We start from the raw sequence: 25,956 nt of genomic DNA on the forward strand, positions 1-25,956 counted from the left end.
TAAATACCAAATTTTAAATATTTATAAACACAACTAATACGATTATGTTAAAAACAACTACATACATCTTTACTTAAATGAGAACTGCCAATATTACAGCTGCTGCATATAGAGGTGCTGGCAGAAGATCTCATTTCTGTTAGAGGTTGCTCTAGGTAAGGACATGGGAAAGCCCACTGTCACATTATTTTCACATTTTAAAAAGGAACTTGTTGACTCACAGATGTATTATCTACTGGGACTAGATGGAAGATCATGCACAGGATATTAACAGTCATAAAAGAAACTCAAGTTGGTAATTTAGGCTTGAGATAATCTGCCATTTTTAAAATTATATGTACACTTACAGGTATAAACAAACCACCATATATATACTTACAGGTAAAGCTGGCATAATTTAAAATCACTAAATTATGAAGATTGGGATTATACTTTATTAATCTTTCAAAAAAATTTTTTTAAAGATTTTATTTATTTATTTGACAGACAGAGATCACAAGTAGGCAGAGAAGCAGGCACAGATAGAGAGGGAAGCAGGCTCCCTGCTGAGCAGAGAGCCCAATTCGGGGCTCAATCCCATGGCACTGAGATCATGACCCTGACATCATGACCTGAGCTGAAGGCAGAGGCTTTAACCCACTGAGCCACCCAGGCGCCCCTAATCTTTCAAAATTGTAAGTAAATGTCATCACTTCTGTTTCACTTCAGGTTTCTTTAAAAAAAAAAAAAAGTGTAGGGATAGGTACAAATATAGATTCCATTTACCATCTGTTCTGGGTAGCCTCTCATAGAATTCAGGTTTTTCAACAGGTATGTGCATAAATGGCATATATAATACACACACACACACACACGTACGTATCAGTCACATGTGCTGAGAAGACAGACTGAAATGAGGGACAATGAATTTCACAGCACTTCTAACTTCTAACTTGATTTTATAATATATGAAAGGATATCCCTCAGGACCACAGAGAAATAACACAATTACCACCCTCTGAGTATCCGAACATGTTCTTTGCTTGATGGTGACATGGGCAGAATCAAGCTAATGCTGACAATTCCCTGGAAGCAGTTTATTCATTACAATATATTAATTGATCTGTGCTCACAGATGTAAAGATATTGAAGTATCATTTTTGGAGGAAATTCTGTACTAAGTTTCTCAGAAAACCATGTCTCAGCAAATAGTCTACAAAACAGTTTTATTATTTTACAATTGCAGGACTTCTGGTGCCAGCCAGAATTATAATAAGCTCACTGCAACCTAACTCTCATGCTGCTTACAATCAAAAACTTGAGAAAAAATACAAAAAATAAATGCCTGAGGACTTGGAAAAAGTAAACAACAATAATGCAGATTGAGGAGGGCAGTCAAACTTGCAGATGTGACCCCTACAGTGATGGGTTTCCTGCTTTGTTTTTGTTTTTCTTCTTTTCTCTACTTTGAGAGGGAGTCTTAGGTTGTGGTGTGCAGTGACAGCAAGAACAGCCAAAAGTCCTTGTGTCTGGGAAACAAGGCTCCTGTGGTTTCAAGGGCATAGGAAAACCCACTGCCTTTTATATTTCTTTTTTTTTTAAAAAAAGATTTTATTTATCTATTTGACAGAGAGAGAGAGAGATCACAAGTAGGCAGAGAGGCAGACAGAGAGAGGGGGAAGCAAGCTCCCTGCTGAACAGAGAGCCTGATGTGGGGCTGGATCCAGGACCCTGAGATCATGACCCGAGCTGAAGGCAGAGGCTTAACCCACTGAGCCACCCAGGCGCCCCTGCCTTTTACATTTCTTTCTCTTTCCTGGTTTTGCCCCAAGGATGGGCACAGTGAGTCTGGGCAGGGGGGAGGTTGGGGGAAGCTAATGTAATGGCTGGGCCATGGCGGCAATGACACAGCATTTAAGATTCCAGCAGGTGTTATAACTATGCTTCAGGAGGTAAGGTAAATATGCTTGAAATGAATGGAAATACATAAGTTCTTGAAAGAGAAAGAGAAACTACAGAAAGGAACAAATTAAAATTTTAGAACTGGAATATTCAATAGAAATTATTTAATATGAAGAACAAAGAAGAAGAAATAAAGTAGGAAAAAAGAAAAAAAAAAGAATGGAGTCTCAGGGACCTGTGGAATAATTCTAAAATTTTAAATATTGGTGTCCTCAAAAGAAGAGGAGAAAGATTGGTGCAGAAAAATATTTAAAGAAATAATAGTTAAGATGTTTCTGAATTTGGTTTTAAAAAGCATAAAGTTACAGAGTAAGGAGCTCAGAGAACCTCAAAAAGGATAAATTCAAAGAAATCAAGCCTAGATGCATTATAATCAACCCATAGTAATCCAAATATAAAGAAAAAAAATCTTGAAAGCAGCTAGAGAAAATCAACACATTACATATATGGAAACAATGATTGTGATTATTATGGATTTCTCATCAGAAGCCACAGAGGAAAGAAGACAGTGGAACAGTATCTTATAAAGACTCTACTAAAAAGACTATTAGAAGTAATAAATGAAGTCAGGAAAGTTGCAGGATAAAAAATTAATATACAAAAATATGTGTGTATTGTGTTTCTATACACTAATAATGAAAGTAGCAGAAAGGAATCAAGGAAACAAACTCATTTACAATTGCATCAAAAAGAATAAAGTACCTAGGAATAAATTTAACCAAGGATGTAAAAGAACTGTACACTGCAAATAATTAGACATTGATGAAATAAATTAATGATGATGCAAATAAATGGAAAGATATTCCATGTGCATAGACTAGAAGAATTAGTATTATCAAAATGTCCATACCACCAAAGCAATCTATAAATCAGAGCAGTCACTAACAAAATTCTAATGACATCTTTCACACAACTAGAACAAATAATCCCAAAATTTGTATGGAACTACAAAAGACCATGAATAGCCAAAGCAATCCTGAGAAAGAAGAACAAAGCCAGAAGTATCAGGCTCCTGATTTCAAACTATACTACAAAAATACTGTAATCAAAACAGTAGGGGGGGCACCTGGGTGGCTCAGTGGGTTGAGCCTCTGCCTTTGGCTCAGGTCATGGTCTCAGGGTCCTGGGATAGAGCCCTGCGTTGGGCTCTCTGCTCAGTGGGGAGCCTGCTTTCCCCCCTCTCTCTGCCCCTGTTCCTACTTGTGATCTGTCAAATAAATCAATCAAATCTTAAAAAAAAACCAAACAAACAGTAGGGCACTGGCATAAAAACAGATACATAGATCAGGGTTAGAATAGAAAGCCCAGAAATAAACCCATGCATAAATGTTCAACTTATGTTCAACAAAAGAGTTAAGAATATACAATGGGGAAAGGATGGTCTCTCCAATAAATGGTATTGGAAAAATTAGACAGCTACATGCAAAAAGAATAAAACTAGACCACTATCTTACACCATATATAAAAATCAACTAAAAATGAATTAAAGACTTAAATATAAGACCTCAAACCATAAAATTCCTAGAAGAAAACATAGACAGCAAGCTCATTGATATCAGCCTTTGTGATGTCTTTTAGATCTGACTCAAGACAAAGGAAGCAAAAGCAAAAATAAACAAAGGACTATATCAAACTAGAAAGCTATTGCACAGTAAAGGAAATCACTGACAAACTAAAAAGACAACCTACTGAATGAGAGAAGACATTTAAGTCATATATCCAATAGGGGGTTAATATCCAAATTACATAAAAACTTGTAGAATTTAACAAAAAAGTAATCAATCTGATTTAAGATATGAGCAGAGGATCTGAAGAGACATTTTTCCTAAAAAGACATACAGATGGCCAACAGCCATATAAAAAGATGCTCAACCTCACTAATCATCAGGGAAATGCAAATCAAAACCACAATGAGGTATCACCTCACACCTGTGGGAAAGGTTATTCCCTAAAACACAAGAAATAACAACTGTTGGTGAGGATATGGAGAAAAGGAACACCTGTATACTGTTAGTGGGAATGTGAATTAGTGCAGCCACTACAGAAACCAGAATGAAGTTTCCTCAAAAAGTTAGAGCTACCACGTGTATACAACACACACACACACTCTCTCTCTCTCTCTGAAATACTACTCAGCTATTAAAATGAAAGAAATCTTGCTACTTGTGACATATGAATGGACCTCGAGGGTGTCATGCTAATTGAAATAGGTCAAACGGAGAAAAAGGCCATAGAATGTCACTTAACATATGGGATCGAAACAAAACAAAACAAAACCCAGACTTGTAGATACAGAAAACAGTTGGGCAGTCACCAGAGGGGAGGCCTTCATGGGTGCAGGAAATTAAGAAGTACAAACCTCCAGTTATAAAATAAGTTAAGTCTTGGGGATAAAATATACAGCATAGGGATACAGTCAACAACATTGTACTAACTCTATAAGGTGACAGATGTTAACTGGACTTACTGTGACCATTTCATACTGTATACAAATGTTCACTCACTAGGTTGTATACCTCAAAGTAATATAATACTGTACGGTATCTCAATAAATAAAAGAGTATAAGTACTGCAGAAAGATATAATACGTCACCTCTTTCATTTTTAACTTACAAAACTTTTTCCAGACCTTTCTTAGAAAGTTAGCTTCATGAGACCAGACTCAGGAATCCAACAGATCTTGTTTTGAATTTTAGCTCTGTTTATTCCTAGGTCTGTAATCTTGGACATGGTATTTAACTTCTGCAAACTTTAGTTTCCTTTTTTCTAAGATGGGATTATATATAACATTTCCCATAGAGCTGTTAAAAGGATTAAATGAGATAATGCATTGAAGAAGTTAGTACAATGTCTGGCACAGAATGAGTACTCAGTAAGTGCTAGTTGCTTCTTCAGTTTTTTTCACTGTTCTATTTTAATTAGTTACTTTCTGATGAATGTCTCCAAATCTTGAAATTCATTTTTCAGAAATGTGATCATTTATACTTATAACTCTTTTTGGATAATGTACATGTCCAAGTAGACACATTTTGTGTAGAGAAAGGCACCCACAAGGATATTATGCAAAGGATGCTCCTGGGAAGGTATGGGAGTCTTTTTCCTCCCACATGGAACCCCCTGTAGTCAACTGGCTCATAACCTTCACTCTAAGCTTCATCTACTGAAACTGGGTTCCATGTTGGCCCATTTACAAGCATTTTAAAACTTTCTAAAAATATATTTATTTTTTTTTTAAAGATTTTAAAGTAATCTCTACAACACCCAACATGGTGTAGAGATCTTCCAACTCTGAGATCAAGAGTTGCATGTCCCACCGACTGAGCCAGCCAGGCGCCCCCCAAAGGATTTTTTTAAAACAAAAAGTACTATAATATTTCAGCCTAAGAACTAATTATAATTCAACTGCACATCTTTGATATGAGTCCTGATAGTTCTGCTGAACTCAGTTATTAGTATCTCCTAGTAGAGTTCAGTGAAGCGACCCACCTACAAGCAACGACAGCTGAAAGAATTTCAGGAGGGCCCTGGAATTCAGATTTATTTTCCCATTCCTGCACCTAGTTTTGGCCAATGCTGAGGAGACCCCCAAACAGGGATCAGGTACACAGACATGTGTTCCTGAATCATATAAAACATCAACCTCAGCACCATGCCCATCTTCAGTGCCCCTGAAGTCCCCACTGCATTGTAGGCACTCAGTAAACGAGGACTTGTCTGAGGAAAGGAGGCAGTGCCTGCTGGTAAACGTTTAACAACTGGATCTCAGAGCAGGAGAGCTGACCGACGGCATTTGCCAACATATGTGGCAGAAATATTCTCACCGTGGCCGATTTAACAACTGTCTTTCAAAGTTCCTAAAAATTTAACAGTTGGCCCTTGCAAGCCAGTTTGAGCTAGTTCCAGCACATCAATGGAGAGAGGGCGAGCAGGCTGTCTCAGAGGTAACCCTAGGGTATGCTCTTCCTTAGCAACAGCCTAGTTTCTCTTTTCTGAAGTAGAGGACCCGTACGATGATTCAGCAAAAGCCAAGGGCCCCTTTGACCTTATTTCCTTGGGCTGAAATGAAATCCTGATCCCCACACCTGTCACCTACTCTCCAGGAGCCTGCCGTGTAAAATGGTTCTCCTTAATGCCAAAAACGAACCAGCTTGACTTCCAGGTTGGACAGATTCTCCAAATGCCTCACTGCTGGCTTCCATCTGCTAGATGGGACCACCTGATAGCAATAAAATGCCTGATTTATACCTGAGCTTGCTAGGACCTTCTTCCAATACTGAATCTTAGATGGCCCAACTACCTTTTCCAGTTTCCCTGCCGAATCTCTAATTCTATATTAACTCGGGGAAAAGGTCTCTATACCCTGTTTGACCCTGTTTCCACTGGCCCTTGCTGTTTAATAGCCAACACGTTTTAAATGTGAACTCCTGATCACTTTCTTAGTCTTAAAAGGCAACAAGCTTCAGAAGTTCAATATAATTATTATAATATAGGATTCTCTCTGGTTATAAGAGAGGTATGGATGGAGAAACAAGAGCCAGTTGGCCAATACCACAAATAAATGTGTTTGCTATACATGTAATAAACATCTTTAAACCATCTTACCTTACTAATAAACCTTCTCAAATACATTTACTATAACGCGGTTAGAGCAAGCTGATTAGATTAAAAGAATACCAAAACAATAAACTTCCATTTTCTAAGGTGTTTTTTTTTTTTCAACCTGAACAGCTGCGTTAATATGAAAAGCATACCTATGGGGTATTAATACAAAAAAAAAAAAAAAAAAAAGCTCGACTTCCCAATCAGTGGAAATTCTTAAGCATTTCTATAGGCCAGAAAGAACCCCTTTCATTCAGCTCTTGAAATAAAAATTGAATATTCAGAGGCACGGTAAGAACGCTGAGGCTAAACCTTGATACATTTCAAACATTTACTTAAACATGATTCAGCTGTGGGACGTGAACTTCACATATTTACATATTCCTCGGAGAAAAGAAGTCTTGTCTGGTCTGCCAGCTGTTTTCTGTTTGATCGATCTTGATGCGTTGGGAATAAAACTTACTAGGTAGTAGTAGTTATTAGCACTCCAGTAAATTTGAAGGCTCTTACCTGTACATTTGTAATCAGAGGCTACCCCTTTAAGCACAGCATCAAAAATGGATATTTCCACTCGCTGCTTTCTGTGGTGACAACTTAAAAGCAAAGAAGGCTGGGACACAATAAAGTATAAAAAAGGTTCCAGCTGTAAGTCACCAGTTCCTCTCCGTCCAGGCTGCCGAACGATAGTTATACCGAGTGCTTGTCTAGCAGATGACCTTGTGGCCGCATGAAGACTTTCAAGAGAGATGACCCCTAGTTTTTTCCCCGAAGGAAAAGCTACGCTGGGGCTCAAGAGATCTTCCGCTGTTACGGTAGAAATACATGGCTGGCTGGGCTTAGCAACATCTGAATCAACTTCTGGGAGATTTAATGAACTCTTGCCTGTTTTTTCATTATCCTTAGGCTCTTGCGATTTTGATTTGGGTATGGCCGTACAGGAATAGGTCATTAGTGAGATTCTACTTGCAGTAATGAATATGTCAAAGGGAATAAAATTGAGATTTTTTACGATTGACGACTGGCGTGAGGGACGGGCGATGCGATGCTGGCTGGTACCGCTGTGCTGTTCTATTTGTACTATTCGGATTTTAACACTGTCACTGCCGATTCCACTATCCTGAGCGCCACTGTACCGGGAGGAGGTTTCAGCCATGCTTCCGTCAAATATATCTGTTTTTTTCTGTTCTTGTCTAGAGATCTGTAAGGAGAAGGAAAGTATTTTAAACTGGTTATGTTCCAAGTGTTATTATATATAAAGGATGTTATAAATATGTTAAAAATGGCTCTAGCATAACTTGTACCAGAGTGATCATAAAAACAAAGGGACCCTTCAAAAAACTATTCATATTAAAATGCCAAGGAAATACTTGGGAAAAAGCATCACATTACATTTCTACTGTTGAAGGAGACTTTGGAGTCTATTTTGAATCAGACTTCCTTTTTTTGGACTAACAGTAGTATATACTTAAAAATACCTCTCTAAAGAATTATGTTAGTATTCATTGTGATTTTTCAAGTAGTGCAATAAACTATTTCCAAATCATTATTACTATTGGTTGAAATGATATTTTAGGCAGAAGTAGTTTATATTGTTTGCCCTTGTCATTATAGAATTAACTTGTAAGATTTTGGATAGGAAGAAAAGGAGGGAAAAGTCAAGAGTTTTAAATTATGAAGGACAAAGAAAAGTAAACTAAACTAAAATTATTTTATTCAAAATGAAGTTTATTTTCCTCTGTAGTAGGACGTGGAACAAGAGTAAACATAAGTGATGAAGCAAAATATAAGTAATTAAAGTCCTCGAAGGTGGATTTTTCCTTTGTGCACTAAAGGCTACTTGTTTTCAAAATTTTCCATTAACCACTCCCTCCATGGAGAACAGAGAACAACTTGGGGGCCACACAGCACTGAGATCTCTACTTTGCTTCTTTGGCTTCCCTTTCCTAGGTCTTCCCAGCCATCAGTTTGTGATACGCTAGATGTTTCACTTGCTTTTTCCTCCAAGTAAAACAGACTCATTACTAAGAAACCATGGCCAATCTGAGAAAAGAAAAAAAAAAATCCTCTTGACTACAGTCTTATCACTAAACATAGCCAATGGTAATATTTTAGTGCATTTTCAGCATTTCTTCCCCACCTGTGCAAAGGTGCTCCCCCTCCAGCCCCTGTTTGGTTATCATATCTATCATACCATAGAGCTAAACTGTACCTTGATCTGGCATATACTAATTATTCTTCATAGCTGTTTGAAAAAGCTGCATAATAATTAGTGTTGGGAATATTTGTTAAACCATTTTCATATAATTGGATATTCCAGTTTTTACTTTTTGACAAAAAAATCTCTATGAAAAACATCTAACATTTCCTTAGAACAGGCTTCTTTTTTTTTTTATAAGGTTTTATTTAATTATTTGACAGAGATCACAAGTTGGCAGAGAGGCAGGCAGAGAGAGAGGAGGAAGCAGGCTCCCTGCTGAGCAGAGAGCCTGATGTGGGGCTCAATCCCAGGACCCTGAGATCATGACCTGAGCCGAAGGCAGAGGCTTTAACCCACTGAGCCACCCAGGTGCCCCTAAAACAGTCTTCTAGAAGTAGAATTATTAGATAAATGTTATAGGAAAGTTTAAGGTTACCAATATTGTTAACACCCTTCCAAAAAAGGCTACATTAATTTATATTAGCACCATCAATGGAAAAATAGTCCCCTGGGCATTGCTTATCATTTCTTAGGCTTTTCTTTAATTTGATCAATAAATATAGTATCATTTTTCCACATGGTACAAATTTTCATGAGTTGTTTATGAAAATGGTAAAGGGCTGTTAACTAATTCAAGACAATGATGTAACAGTCATTAAATTTTTAAAAATACTTCTTGCCTATTGATTTTTAAGTGGTTGAGGAGAAGTATATTGTTAATAAAAGTCCAATATGAACTATATGAAGCAAAAACAACACAGTCCTGTTCTTTGAAGACACTATGTCCTTTTAATCCATTCTTTCTCTAGAGTATTACTTCACTGTCTGGAGTGCCCCTCCTGAGCCAGCAAACATAGATTACCCCATCAAGACTCAGAACAAATGCAACTTGTCTGAGAATTGTTCTCTCATTCTTTTCCTGCTTGGCCATCCTAACACTTTACACATATTTCAGTTTATACCTACAATGTTCTGTAGTGGCACTATTAGATTGTGTTAAAACATTTACAGGCTTTAGAGGCAGATGGATGTGGGGTCAAGTTCACTGCTTTCTGACTGTATGATTTTAGACTAATTACAAACCTCTCTAAGGTTGTATAATCTCATCTGTAAAACAGGGAAATGATCTCAAGAGTATGAGGATTCAATGAGCTAATTTGTCTAAAGAGGTCAGCACAGTGCCTGGTATACAGTAAATACTCAATAATGGGCAGCTGCCACAAGCCCGTCTTTTACCAGGTGAAGGACTGCCAGAGGGACTGGGCCACATCATGTGGCTTCTGTGTACCTCTAAGGAGTACAGGAGAGCCTGGCATGCTACAGAGAGGATCCATAAATGTTTGATGATGGTTTCTGATAGAATATTAAATAAAAAAATTGGTCTGCAGATTAGGAACACATGATTGTTAGCATATACATACATGTGGACACAGACCTCCCCATATGTTGTACTCTTTAAGGTCTTTCCAGATATATTCATGGGCTCTTTCCTGATCTGTACTCTCCACCTTGTGGGCTGATCACACTTCTACTTGGTTATTCTCACAGTCTCTGCTGGGTCCTCAACTTCACACTGGGGACATTAATACCCAACCCACAAAGTTGCTTCAGCATTAAATGAGTTAATGTGTTTTGTTTTGTTTTGTTTTTTAAAGATTTTTATTTATTTATTTGACAGAGAGAGATCACAGTAGACAGAGAGGCAGGCAGAGAGAGAGAGGGAAGCAGGCTCCCTGCTAAGCAGGGAGCCTGATGCGGGACTCGATCCCAGGACCCTGAGATCATGACCTGGGCCGAAGGCAGCAGCTTAACCCACTGAGCCACCCAGGTGCCCGAGTTAATGTGTTGAACATAATACATAGCGGCATGCAATAAAGGGTAAGTTAAAAAAAAAGTCACCTTCTTTGCAAAGACTTCGTTAACCCTTCCAGATGGTGCTAGTCTTTCCCGCTTTTACAGTTTCATAACAAGCTAATATTTATTGTCACAGCACTTTTCACACTGTGTCCTGTCTCAGAGCAATTCAATTGCAAGCAATTGAAGATAAAAAAATACCACTGAGTTATGTTTGTTATTTGCCAAATGTTGTTAGCACACACCTACATTTTCTATACAAAGTGTTAAGCCCTTTGAAGGGGGTAGTGTTATTCCCATTTCACAGATGAGGAAACTGAGGCTTAGAAAGATTAATCAATAAGTCCAAGGTCAGTCAGATATTAGGCTATGGGTAAGACAGAACGCCACTAGTATTCCTAGCATATACCATACTCCCTTTAACATAGCAGAGCTTAATAGCTATGTGCTGACTGAATAAACAAGTGAACGTATTTAACTGAAAAATTCAGTAAAATAAAAAAAAATGACAATCATCAAAATAATTTAATTTTAAAGCTTTTAGTTATCCCTGTTTAAAAAGTTCAAATATACCTCCAAATCCATTACCAACTAGGAATTCTCAAATAATACATGGAAAAAACTAGTCTAGGATTTACTGGCCATGTTATGACATATTAGAAACTAAGTACCTGTATACAACATAATAAAGAAGTCCTTTACATTGAGTTCTGAGGCAAATTCAAATCCAGAACTCAACCATTTTCATTCCGTCAGGAAAGGCGACCACACTTAACTCCACTACTTTCTATGCATCGAGAATTGTATTTTCTTTTTCTGATTTAGAGATTTGTATTGAAAATCTCGTCTTTCCTTCCTTAAAGTAAGGGTTCTTTAATGGTGTTAACGTGACAAAACAAACTGCCCATAGGTAGATACGCAGTGTCCAGCCCTAGTGTATGTTGAGATTGCCACATTCAGCTCTAGTGAATGTCAAGTAGCCTGATCTTGAAATATAAATAACCAGCAAGGCAGGATGGCAGCTATCAGCCTGGGTCACACAGGTTACTGAACAGAAGTCAGATGGTAACTAATTCTAGTCACTACCGAGCAGAAAGGAATTTGAACCAATGACCCAGAGATGAAAGACTCTGACTCTTATTGGGGAGAGGAAAAAAAAAAGTACAACTTTCTCAGTCCTGGGCAATGAAATTCTTCAAACTGGGTTAAAAGCCAAGATTTCCTCCATTTTTCTAAGTTTCCACACTATTTGCAGCACTGAAATAAATAAGCTGATGATTTTTGAGACATATTTAAAAATCCATTGGTTTGTCACCAGTTCATTGCAGATTTATCTGTTATACTAAAGAGTATCTGGCCTGCTCTTGAGAAAAGCTTTATAATTAATTATGTGTGCTAAGTCCTAAACTTGGGCATCAATTTACTATTCCTTTGTGGAAAAAGAAAAGTTCACAGTGTAGTAACTCTGAAAATAACTTTTGCTTTATTATCGTCTGAAGGGACTAATAATTTAAGTTGTCAAAAAAGAGCAGTATCTGCTTGCTCTTAGTGAAGGCAGCAGAAACACGGATCTTGGGGCAGTGCTGTTATATCAGCTCGCCCACTCTTTACCTAACTCATTTAAAATGAACAATAAAAGTTTTCTTTAATTAGCTACTGGTGTGCATTAACATGATCATGATTAAACCATAAAAACCAACTGTACATTACGCTGGTCCCCTCTTCCATATGTTTTGAATTATTCTGTTTGAAAATGTACTTTGCGTCCCTTTTAAAAGTTCGACCTTCTGCTTTCAGAGAATTAAATGCATATTACTGCAGTGAAGAAGATAATGTTTCAGACCTCCAGGCATATATTAAACACACTGGCAGCACTTGAGACAAAATGCTTTACTTATTAGATACTTCCTATTCTAAACAGTGTCATCAAAGGCTAAAAACAAAATCCATATAAAAGCTGCACAATGCTTCCACACAGAACCCGTGCCAAAATCCCTGTACTTTCCAACTAATGAGGAAAGGATGTGTACTCTTAACATATGAATGTAAGATTTTCCAAGCATTCACTTTAGGAAACTGGGCTATTGATTCCATATGGGTTATGTTAAATGAAACTGTATTGGTAAAATAACCTTTAAGATATCTGGCATGATAACTATAATTAAACAATATTTAAAAGGCTAAAACAAAAGGGAATTTGGTTCCACAATGGCTAATTAAAATAAAATGAAAAAACACAGCATGCCATCTATCAAGATAAATTGTTATTGTTTAAGAACTATTTAAATACTGTTAAAATATACTTTTAGATAAAATCTGAAAGAGCTGGAAAAATATTTGTGGCTTACAAATGGATAGTTTGGTGAAGAAAAAAGGATAGGACTCTGAAATTGGATGCGGAGATAACAGCTTTAAAGCCTTGAGCACAACCAGATGGTACTTAGAGGAATTCTACAATTTCACCATCAATGGGTTTCAATATGAGAAGATTTTTCAAGGGCTGGGAAAACATGTCAAGTTGATAGTTTACTTCTTCGATCATTTCAGTGCACTTTCCCATCCTTTCACAGTTCTCCACAGCACAGATATGAGCCACCATGGAGAAGGTGCTGAAAGCTGTACTAGTAGCTGGGGAGCTGTAGCTAATTCCTCCTTTTCATGTATGGAGAAAGGTAAGTTTCCAAGCTCACCCTGGAGTCTGGCAAGAGCCACAGTATCTCAGGAGCAGTGGCGAAAACCACACTCAAGTATGTGACAGTACCAAAGAAAGCATTACAATAATTTCAAATGGCATTAGTTAGATGTTCTTCCGTGGCCTTGTGGAGCAGAGAAAGATAAGGCTGATTGACTGAAACTTCCGGTTTGGTCCTATTGACATTTTTAGGAGCACCGTCAAAGAGTCTGCCTCACTAATAAAAATGCTGCAAATAAATGGATATTTAAAATTTTTTAAAGAAAAATATATCAAAACCAGCTTCTTGAGAACGAACAGGTGTAAAACAAATACAATTTTTGCTTTGATGAATGACAACAAAGGGTAATTCAGCATCTACTTCAATGTTTTAATTCACATTACTTCTTTTAATTTCTTGATCATTTTAAGGAAACCTTAACTATATATGAGCATAGATATATCTACATATTTTCGCACCTTCCTACCATAACTATGGTTCTATAACAGCAATACTGAAGTAGTATTTCCATCATGCAACAGTCATACTTTAATCCTCATCAGAGTATCGTTTGCCAATCACGAGATCATTTCTCATATCTTCTAAATTATGAAAAATCAAGTGTGAAACCACAAAATAAAAGTGACAAACACATCTGTATATCACTGTGACATTTATTCTAATTTTACTGTCCTTGCTAAAATGTAGTAATGTTTTCAAAGAAGTAAAGATCTTACAAAATCAAATACAATAAAGAAATCAGTTAAAAAAACTGGTTATACTATTTTAATGGCTTCACATACTGGAATTACAAAGCAGTTTTTACAAACTTGAAAAAATTCTATGCCTCATTGTCTAAATGTTGCAAACATACTCTTCTAGCTATATATCTTTTAGAAGTTCCGTTTGGAGGTTGGGGTGGGGTGGTGTTGCTGGGAGAGGGTCTTTATATATACCTTTAACACAGAGATAGCATATTCTGGAAACTTTACATAAGTAGCAAATTTTTGTAACAATCAGCAAGAGAATTCAATTTGATGAATACATTTAAGCAAGTAAATAAGAAAATATATATCTTTAGGTCTCAAATTTTCAGTGATATCAGCATTGCACTTAATAAACATGTTATTTTATACATGAATTATCAGAGTAGGTCAGTGACATTCTAGGTAAAATTTATCTAAGCACATTAATTTAAAAAATTATAAGAATAAATTGCCTTCTGCATGAAACATCTCTGTAAGTGTCACCAATCCAAGTTATTTTTACTTAAAAACCAAACTTGCACAAGCACTGTGTGCACTTGATACTATGGATAGAGTGCTTAGAAAATCAGGGCTTTTTATATTTTATTTCTCTAAGCCAAATGTTCTACCAGATCCCACATAATATAATTATTCCCAGTTGGATGGCAAAAAACGTTTTCACAATACTGCAATAATTATGCAAAAGAGCAGAACTAATGATACCCATCACTGCTTAATAAATAGAATGGTAAAGAGTACTATAGTTTCAAGTTTTCCTTTTCATGAAGTTACTTTTCAGGCTCTTTGAAGTAACAGTATGAGGCCACTACTGCTTGCTAAGTATCAGTTCAAATATTCACATTTCAAGACCAGCACTAAATGCAATAAAAGAAGCATGGAGATAGTTCAGGCAAGGTTGTGTTTTACTGTAGCCCATGTTTGGTCTATTGTTCTAATTAAAGTTGTAAATTACAAAAAGGGACCTGTTCTAGTGCTAAATGGACTATAATACCTTGATCATTATCAGTGTGTTTCAATATGATAAGCCGAATAAATAAAAAAAAAGTATACACACCAACATACCCACACAAGTTCAAATCCTACTTATTGAGATTTTATCTGCAGTACTGACCTTTAAACTTTTGTGTCTGTCTGTCCTTTTATACATATATGATTTCATAGCATAAGCTCATTTTCAGGAGCTTCTAAATTCATGAAAAAAAATTAGATCCAGGTGAAACTTTGCATAGAAGGTCTTAACTCAGAAACAGAAGTTTTCATTCTCTTTCCCTCTCTTTCTCCGTCACATATAAAATTGGAAGAGGTCAGTCATTTTTGTTCAAGGAGACTAGATCTCATTGATTTATACTAACTTCTGATTTTAAGTTTGACTTATTTGCTTTTTGTAATAAATACAGTTTTTTAAAAATAAAAAACTGTATAAAAAACTTGACACATTCTGGGAACTTTGAATCAAAACAGATGCCTTTACCTCAGAAACAACAACCTGCTTTGAAATGGCCACACTTTTAATTCTTAAAAAGTGGCTACTGTGTGTTACAAGGTAACTACTCTTCATACTGATGAAATCCAAGGTTCATTCCACTGATGTCAATGTGGAAACCATTTTGTCTCACGGCTGCTTAAAGATTTTCAATAGGATTAAATCAGCTGCAAGTCCTTATTATATAAGGGTTTACAATTGTGTCTGAGTTGGAGTCTGTTTCTCATAGAATTTTACTCAGAGACTGACTTAGATTGGCTCCTTAGAGCTAGTCTGATTTTACTAGAAACAACTGTATCACATCAGCCACTCTCATAAACTTGCCTTAAGATTGAATCAGCCCTGACCCTGAAGCAGATGAAAGTTTACCGAGCCTATGCATTCTCCGTTAAGAGTCACAGAAAAGTTTGCATTTAGTTTCTGCAGGACGGCAGAAATAGAGTATGCTTATTAACCATTCTAGTGGGCTTTTGCCTTGCAACTATGAACCTGATTTTCTGATAAGAAAACTACAGTTGAACTTGGAGAACTTTCTATTGATAAAAATACATACATATTCTTATTTGATTATTTTATCCTTCAAATCACATATACTCCTTTACGGAAACTATGTAGGGTTTATGGAAATGAAGCAAGAGCATGCTCTTAAAATGAATTTTCCCCTAGGTTTAGTACAAGTTAAAAATAATGAAAATGGTTTCAGCATATCCATAATTAACTTTATCCAGTAGCCGGTTTTCACTGCCAAATAGAACATGGTTATTCAATAAAAATACTGAACTGATTTTCATTATTATATATTTTATTTTCTAAATCTAAACAAACTTGCTTCAGTTAACTGTAGATTCTTCTCAAATTAAACCTGAATCTCAGTATTCTCTACTCTGTAGCTAATTTCACTGAAGTCCATCAAGACATAGAATAGAGGGTCAGTTACAAACTTTTCCTGGCTACCCTTTAACTCCATGATTGCAGATCAAATTCACACTGAACTCAAGCTACATATTGATTCTCTGTGTATTGTATTGATTCTCATGTTGTCAATACCTTAATGATGCATGCAACAGGCTTGAAATGCAAAATGGTCAAGATGTTAGAGAAAAACATTTGCTTATGCCCTGCAGCCGATTCTTCTTTTCCATTAGAAGAGTTTTGTTCTGTGCTGTTACTCCATAAAAATCATCACTAGGCCAAAATACCCTTCTGCACAAACTGCTTAGATCACAACTTCTCCCTTGAACCCTTACAAATCTGAACTATTCTCTAAATCAGGTAAATATTGCTAACAATTGCTGAGGTCAGCTAGTCCTACACCATCAGTTAATTTTCATATGTTGATATGTCCCAAGTAATTCTTGCTGTTCTGAGAAAACAATTTTTTTTGTATATTAATGGTAATCCAAAGGTAATCCAACACATATCTTAAGGATATTCTTGATTATGTGGAATTGCTTGAATGAACGTTCAGAAGTTAAGAAGAAAAGTATACATTAAATCCTCCCAAGTATCAAGCATCATTTCTATAAACATTAAACTTGTAGGTAAGTCTGGAAACTCCTGAGAAAACGTTCTCAAAAAGCTTTTAAATAAATTTTTAATAAGTTTTAATAACAGCTATTATATGATTACTAGATGATCTTATCAGAATGTCTCCTGTTTTTTTTTTTTTGTTTTTTTTTTTTTTAATTTATTTATTTATTTTTTTTCCCAATTTATTTATTTTCAGAAAAACAGTATTCATTATTTTATCACCAGAATGTCTCCTGTTAATACTAAATTTCAGAAGATCATATTCACAACAGTGAATTAGCAGTAAATTAGCATCATTAAAGTGGAGTGTTCTTAGTATTTAAAATTTACATGTCTCTAAACTACTTAGAGAATAAAGATTTTTTTAAATGATAGTAGTAAGATAATGTCACTCAGTGAAGTATGCTTAATGTTTGGACTTAAGCTATAATAATTCTGTTGGGATTAAAGACTTCTTAAGCTTCTTGAAGATAGAGCCAATATCAAAATTATTATGCAAAATGCATAAAAATATTTCACATTATTCATTCATTCAACAAATTCTTATTGAGTATATACTATGTTCCAGGTACTGCTAGGGATACAGCAGAAACAAAGTTCTTGCCTCCATGGAGTTTACACCTTAGTGGGGGAAATCAGATCATAAAATTTATGTGAAACACACACACACACACACACACACACACACACACCTGTATGTGCTAGTGACTGGACTGTTGGACTATTATGAGAGAAAGACAGAAGACAAAAATGATTTGAATTTTTTTGCCTGAGCACTTATAAGAATGGAAAAGAGGATTTTCCAGGTTATGCAAGCAGCTTCCCAAACCATCTATGTGTTATGCCAATGCTTTCATAATCTGACTTCCAAACTTTGCCTATTTTCCCAAGAATCATAAATGACACAGTGATCTTCATATAGGGAGATGATGACTCTCACCACCATACCCAAAGTCCCAAAGGACTCTCTAATTATGATGACTTCCTAGTTCTTCTAGCAAACCAAACCTCCAATCAGCTAAGAACAATTCAAGGGAGGGCTATAATTAGAGATGGTTTTCTGGGGTTGGGCCTAGACCTCATTCTGCACAAATACTTGGAGGACAGAATAGTGGGCTAAGACATGGAATCATGCCACATCCCCAGAAAATCAAAATGAGATGTAGACTATTTCTTGGGAGGATTTTGGCCCTGAGACAGCTGAGACTACTGGAATACTAGTGAAGCTGAGTTACAGAAGGGGAGAAGGGAGGGATGAACTGTTACAAGACCTTACTATTTCTCTCTGAAAATTTCTACTTAGATGTTCCATTATGAGTATCATGCATCTAAAAGATCACCATAGGTCCAAGTTGAAAATGGCAATAGCAGGTGGGTACTGGGTTTCTGGGCTGCTAGGGTGGTCCAGGGCACAGCTGGGTGGTCCAAGTCAAAGAGTGATGCCCATGGCAAGGAGGGCTCAGCTGGCATGTGGAAGGCCCTCATCTACTTCTTAGCACTCTTCAGTGTAGGAGTGAGCATGCTGAACATCTTTCTAACCTGGCATCACAGAAAACACAAGAGACCTGAATTCATTTCCCACCCTCATCTCCACATCAGGTCCAAGCCCTTTCCCTGGAGAGATGGTAATCATACTCTATACTGTAACTCTCATGTAAATCCATGTCCAACAGGTCATGAAGATGAATAAAGAGAACCTGGACCACTACTCAATGTGGACCACAGCACTGGTTTGGACTAGGACTCTGTATATGGACCAGAAAAGTAAATGGGACCTTAAGCTCACCTTCCTTACTTATATCAAATGTTTCCCAGTATACTGATCTTCCGTCCCTTTGCTCATGGCGGGATATGGATTGAATAAATAGCTTATACTGGTCCAAAAATAAATACATATAAATAAAAAATTAAAGAAATAAAAGATCACCATAACATTCTAAAATATCTTTTCTAAAATATCACCTTTACAACTTAAGTTCTTATTTGTTCCTTCCCAAAATTAAATTAAATTATACATTAAATATACCTTCCTGGTCCCTACCAAGTATACTATTGGTCATTCCTTCACTTCATTAGTTATTCTTGCTGTTTCCTTTGTATTTTTTATTCTCACTGGCCCTTCCATTCTCCACTGGCTAATTACAAAAGTTCCTTAATTGGTTTCTTTCACTGGTCTTTCCCTTTCCTAATCTATTCCATATAACACTGCCAGATTACTCTTCTCAAAACTTTTAAAATATTTACAGTTGTCTCACTAGAATGTAAGGTCCATAAAAACAGAGGACTTTTTGCATGTTTATTTTTCTACTTTATCACCAGCACCCAGAATAGTGCTTGGTACACAGAAGGCACCCCATACATATTTAATGAATGAGTTAAGAAAAAATTGAAATGAATCATTTGCAAGGTGCTTATTTAGGTTCCCACGTGAAAGAGTTGACACAAAGGTCAGTTAAACTCGAAGCTTACCTTCTAGGTTAGAGATACTCTACTAAAGATGCTTTTAGAACACATCTGTTCCAAGACTGAAAGAAACCAGGATTTAGACTTGTTGAAATGGCAGTAAAGACACTGAGGCTGAGGGAGCCACATAAATGAAGAAACAGAAGATAGGAAAGAGCATGGGTAAATGTATGGCAAAGGAAATGCCCCATTTAGGTCAAATAAAAGAGATATTTTAATGGGAATAGTGGAAGATGAGGCTGCAAAGGCAGGATAAAGCAAGATTCTAGGTTAAGAAAATGGAATTCTTGGGTTTTTTGCCAGTCTTCTTGAAAGCAGAGTCTTTTGACCATTGGAGTCAAAATAATCTAGGGCACCTGTTAAAATAGAGATTGTCAGGCCCCATGCCAAAAGTATCTTACCTGAAGGTGACACCTGGTGACCTACATTTATTACAAACTCTCAGTAATTTTACGCACACTAATACTTGAGAAACACTGCTATATACAATGGGACATTAAAAGAACTTGCCAAGTAAATAAATGACAAGTGGTGCTTGAGAAAAATTAATGTGATCAAAATGTGCAGTGGGAGTAGGGACTGGGGGCAGAGAGACCCCAGGTAGCAGATGACCAACATGGGGATGTGAAATTAAATAATAGATGGTATAGTGGGCATTTCCTCTATGTAGCCTTAACTTTATGAGCCCACAATAACTCCTCTCTTCTATAATCCTGTAGGACATACTATATAATTTATCTGGTACTTAGCATATCTTACCTTCTACTGATATTTTCTTTTAAGCCTTTCGCTCTCTTAATTAGACTGTCCATTTTTTTTTAAAAAGATTTTTTATTTATTTGACAGAGAGAGATCACAAGAAGGCAGAGGGGCAGGCAGAGAGAGAGGGGGAAGCAGGTTCCCTGCTGAGCAGAGAGCCGGATATGGAGCTCAATCCCAGGACCCCTGAGATCATGATCTGAGCTGAAGGCAGAGGCTTTAACCCACTGAGCCACCCAGGCACCCCAAAGGTCACTTTAAAATCATAATCTATGATCTCTCCATAATCACAATCTCTCCATTTCAGAAAATTTTAAACCTTTTTTTGTTACTATGTCTTCCTACCAGATGGCAAGATCCATAATTTCAGGGACTAGTTAATTTTGTTCACTATTACATACCTAGTGGGCACACAGTAGATCCTCCACAAACACATGCCTTGTCAGTGAATGAATGAATGAATGAAAAAAAAATAAGGAAAAAAAAGTAGGAGAAAAGAGTAGAGGAATGAAGTAACAGATACCATTATGAGCACCTAAAGGACTAGCAAGGCTTTTATTACTGCAAATTTCAGACAGATGGCTTCCCAGAGAATGCCTTCATCAATACATGAATGTATTTTGAAATACTGAAAGGAAAAATCCATTTTCAAGGTGCTGGGACCAGGTGTGTCTATTTTAGCAAATCACTGTATTCAAGAACAGGAAGCAGAGCTTGGAGATAGAGCACTACACTAGGGAACTGCAGACCTGGCTGAGTTCCACTGTTTCCACTAAGTCACACCTGTGTGCACTATGTGGGGGGAAAAAACTGTCTTTGTTCACGGCTTTCCTTTTGTTGACATGGAGTTATAAAATAGGGTAATCTAGGCCAAATTCAAATTCTCAGTTCAATGTATCTGAATCATGCTTCTTAGAGCTGGAAGAGGTTCTGGAGCTCATTGTTTCCAGAGATTTTCACACTACTTTTTAGCCATAGAAAAGAAAATCCTATGGGGTGACGGGGTAGTGGGTGAGGGACAGGTAGTCAATAGGCACAATATGGAAAACAGATAAAAGCGAAGTTGCCCAAGGATGGTTTTATCATGAATGTGATAAGCATGTGGATTTGAGGGCCACAAAACTCAGATCTGCTATTGGTCAATCACCCCTTGATATAATTTTTAAAAAGTTTTTATTTAAGTTTCAGTTAGTTAAGATGCAGTGTAATATTAGTTTCAGGTGTACAATACAGTGATTCAACCTTTCCATACAACACCTAGCACTCATCACACCAAGTGCACTCCTTAATCCCCATCACCTATTTTACCCTTCTCTCTACCTCCTCCTCATTCTGGTAACCATCAGTTTGTTCTCCATAGTTTAGAGTCTCTTTCTTGATTTGCCTCTGTATCTCTCTTTTTTCCTTTGGCACAACTGTATTGTTTCTTACATTCTACCTTCTAGTGAAATCATATGGCATTGTCTTTCTCTGACTGACTTATTTAGCTTAGCATTATACTCTCTAGCTCCATCCATGCCATTGCAAATGGCAAGATTTTATTCCTTTTTATGGCTGATACTCCATTGTATATATATGCCACATCTCCTTTATCCATTCATCTTTTGATGGACATCTGGGCTGTTTTCATAATTTGGCTATTATAGATAATGCTGCTACAAGCATTCGTGTACATGTATCCCTATGAATTAGTATTTTTGTATTCTCTGGGTAAATACCTAGTAGTATAACTGTTGGATCATAGGGTAGTTCTATTTTCAACTTTTTGAGGAACCTCCATACTATGTTCCAGAGTGGCTGCACAGGTTTGCATTTCCACCAACAGTGTAAGAAGGTTCCTCTTTCCCTATACCCTCACCAACACCTGTTGTTTCTTGTATTGTTGATTCTAGCCTCATAGGTGTGAGGTAATATTTCACTGTAGTTTTGATTTGCATTTCCCTGGTGATGAATGATGCTAAGCATCTTTTCATGTGTCTGTTAGCCATCTGGATGTCTTCTTTGGAAAAATGTCTATTCGTGTCTTCTATTCATTTTTTAATTGGGTTGTTCATTTTTGGGGTATAGAGTTGTATAAGTTCTTTATCTATTTTGGATACTAGCCTTTTATCAGATATGTCATTTGCAAATATCTTCTCCCATTCAGTAGGCTGCTTTTTAGTTTTGTTGATTATTTCCTTTGCTGTGCAGAAGCTTTTTATTTTGATGAAATCCCAAGTCTTTTGCTTTTGTTTCCCTATTCTTGGATAAGTCAGAAGACTTATCCAGAAAGAAACTGACTGCAGCTTATGTCAAAGAAGTTACTGCTGTGTTCTCTTCTAGGATTTTTATGGTTTCCTGTCTCACATTTAGATCTTTCATCCATTTGGAATTTATCTTTGTGTATGGTCTAAGAAAGTGGTCCAGTTTCATTCTAACTGTTGTTTAGTTTTCCAAACTCTACTTGTTGGAGACTGTCTTTTTCATATTGGATATCCTTGCCTGCTTTGTCAAAGATTAATTGAACATACAGTCATGGGTTCATTTCTGGGTTTTCTATTCTGTTCCACTGATCAATGTGTCTACTTTTGTGTCAGTACTGCTCTGATCACTACAGCTTTGTAATATAGCTTAAGTCTGGAATTGGAATGCCTCCAGCTTTTTCTTTTTAAATGCTGCTTTGGCTATTCAGGGTCTTCTGTAGTTCCATACAAATTTGCAATCAGTAGAATTTATTTCTGGGTTGTAAGGGTGGTTCAATATTTGCAAATCAATCAATGTGATACACATTATTTAAAAAAAGGATAAGAATCCTATGATTCCCTGAATAGATGTAGAAAAAGCATCTGACAAAGTACACCTCCATTCACGATAAGAACTCTCAACAAAGTAGGGTTGACCTACTCAACATAATAAAGACCATATATGAACAACCCACAGCAAATATCCTAAAGGGGGAAAAACTGAGAGCTTTTTCTCTATGGTCAGGAACAAGACAGGGAATGCCACTTTCATCACTGCTATTTAACATAGCACTGGAATTCCTAGCCACAGTTATCAGACAACAAAAAGAAATAAAAGGTATCCAAATTGGAAGAAGTAAAACTTTTACCATTTGCAGATGACATAATATATACAGAAAACCTGAAAGATTCAACCAAAAAACTCTAACTTATCAACTAATTTAATAAAATCGCAGGATACAAAATCAATGCACAGACATCAGTTGCATTTCCACACACCAATAACAAAGCAGCAGAAAGAGAAATGAAGGGATCAACCCCATTTGCAACTGGCCAAATTATAAGAGGATCCTAGGAATATACTTAACCAAAGAGGTGAAAGACATGTACTCTGAAAACTGTAAAACACTGATGAAAGAAATTGAAGAGGAAAAAAAGAAGTGGAAAGACATTCTCTGCTCATGGATCAGAAGAAAAAACATTGTTAAAATCCATACTATCCAAAGCAAACTATACATTTAATGCAATCGCTATCAAAATATCAAGAGCATTTTTCACATAACTAGAACAAACAATCCTAAAATTTGTATGGAACCACAAAAGATGCTTGACATATTTTTAAATACATGCTTTATTGTGATATGCTATATGATCTATTTAAAGTGTGCAAATCAATGCTTTTTTTCTTCCAAGTTTTTATTTAAATTCCAGTTTACATACAGTGTAATATTAGCTTCTGGCATACAATATAGTAATTCAGTACTTCCATCCTACACCTGGTACTCACCTCAATGCCCTCCTTAATCCCCATCTACTTAACCCACCCCCTGCCATCTCTCCTCTGATAACCATCAGTTAATTCTCTAGAGTTTCTTGGTTTTCTTCTTTTCCCCCTCCCCAAGTTTGATTTTTTCTTAAATCCCATATATGAGTGAAATCATATGGTATTTATCTTCCTCTGACTGACCAATTTTACTTAGCAGAATATTCTCTAGCTCCATCCATGTCAATGCAAATGTCAAGACTCTATTCCTTTTTATGGCTGAATAATATTCCCTTTTACGGATATACTACATTTTATTTATTTATTCATTAGCTTGTTGGACACTTGGGTTGCTTCCACTTTTTTGTGATTATGAATAATGCTGTTATAAATATTCAGGGACAAGTTTTTGGGTGGATATATATTTTCATTTCTATCAATTATATATGTAGGAGAAGAACTGTTAGGTTACATATACATAACTCTATTTTAATCTTTTGAGGAACTGCCAGACCATTTTCCAAAACAGCTGCAACATTTTACATTTTCACCAAGTGTATGAAGGTTCTAATTTCTCCACATCTTTACCAACACTTGCTATCATCTGTCTTTATGATAATAGCTATCCTACTGGGTGTAAGGCATTGTCTCATAGTGGTACTGATATGCATTTCCCTGATGGTTGATGGTACTAATAGTTTTTTTCATGTATATATTGGCCATCTCTATATTTTCTTTGGAGAAATGTCTATTTTATAACTGGGTTGTCTTTTTATTATTTACATGTAAGGATTATTTATACATTCTGGATATAAATCTCTTACTAGATAGGTGATATGAAAACATTTTCATCCATTATGTGGGCTGTTTTTATACTCTCTTAATTTTGATGAAGTCCTATTAACTAATTAGGTTGCTTGTGCTTTTTGTGTTATATATTTAGAAAAATCACTGCCTAATCCTTAGATCACAAAAATAAACGCCTATGTTTTCTTCTATGTTTCACAGTTTTAGCTCTTACATTTAGATCTTTGATCCATTTTGTGTTAATTTTGTAAGTGATGCTTCTTATTTCCATAAAGTTGGTATTAATATCCCCTCTTTTATTTCAGATTTTAGTAATCTGAGTCTTCTTTTTCTTCGTAAGTCTAGTTAAGAGTTTGTCACTTTTTTTTTCATTTATTTATTTTCAGCATAACAGTATCATTATTTTTTCACCACACCCAGTTCTCCATGCAATCCGTGCCCTCTATAATACCCACCATCTGGTACCCCGACCTCCCACCCCCACGTCACTTCAAACCCCTCAGATTGTTTTTCAGAGTCCATAGTCTCTCATGATTCACCTCCCCTTCCAATTTCCCCCACTCCCTTCTCCTCTCTAACTCCCCATGTCACTTTTGCTGATCTTTTTAAACAGCTGAGTTTTGTTTCTGCTAATTATCTCTATTGTTTTTCTATCTCCCCTTGACATTTAACAGAAGTCACAGAAAAAGTGAAGAGTTTGGGGCCAAGGCAGTAGGAGTTTCCTTTCTATGACCACATTGTACGGGATGGTCCAAGCCAGTTCTTTTCCTATCTGTTGTTTTATTTATTAATAGTATGCAGTATTATTTCTCAAATTTTTGTGTTCAGATGATAAATTATATGGTCACATACAAAGAGCCCTGGAATGAAATGGGATTTCCTGTGGGTTCTAGTCAGCTTCCTCCCAGTACCCTCTCTTTGAGTATTCCTTGTGGTCTGGCCTCAGATATAAAGTAAAAAAGTGAAATGAGGATGATATAAACCTTGAAGAGACACACTTGTGGTGAGATTCGTGGGGAAAAAAGCTTTTGAGAATATTTGCCAACTAACAAAAAAAGTGTAAGAATTAGTCTTCATTTGGGTCTCTCACTAACTCTTATTCTTTTATAAACAAGTGTAAATGTGGTTGAGGTCACAGAGAAATACTCTCAAGAACTTTCGTGGATGAAGCAGTCTGTG

At 36.4% G+C, this 25,956-nt stretch overlaps 1 protein-coding gene and 1 pseudogene across 5 annotated transcripts in view; one reads left to right on the forward strand and one right to left on the reverse strand.

Moving 5' to 3' along the window:
• Nucleotides 1-25,956, reverse strand: part of VPS13B (vacuolar protein sorting 13 homolog B) — a 770,530-nt gene that overhangs the window by 202,379 nt on the left and 542,195 nt on the right. For all 5 annotated transcript variants that reach the window (XM_044245211.1, XM_044245212.1, XM_044245209.1 and 2 more), the window contains exon 34: nt 7,051-7,738. In XM_044245211.1, coding sequence (XP_044101146.1) covers nt 7,051-7,738 — 688 coding nt within the window. The remainder of the gene's footprint in view (nt 1-7,050; nt 7,739-25,956) is intronic.
• On the forward strand, nt 18,402-18,733 carry LOC122904401 (annotated as a pseudogene).

This window comes from Neovison vison, chromosome 4 (assembly GCF_020171115.1).
Source record: "Neovison vison isolate M4711 chromosome 4, ASM_NN_V1, whole genome shotgun sequence".
In the NCBI taxonomy this organism is placed as follows: domain Eukaryota; kingdom Metazoa; phylum Chordata; class Mammalia; order Carnivora; family Mustelidae; genus Neogale; species Neogale vison.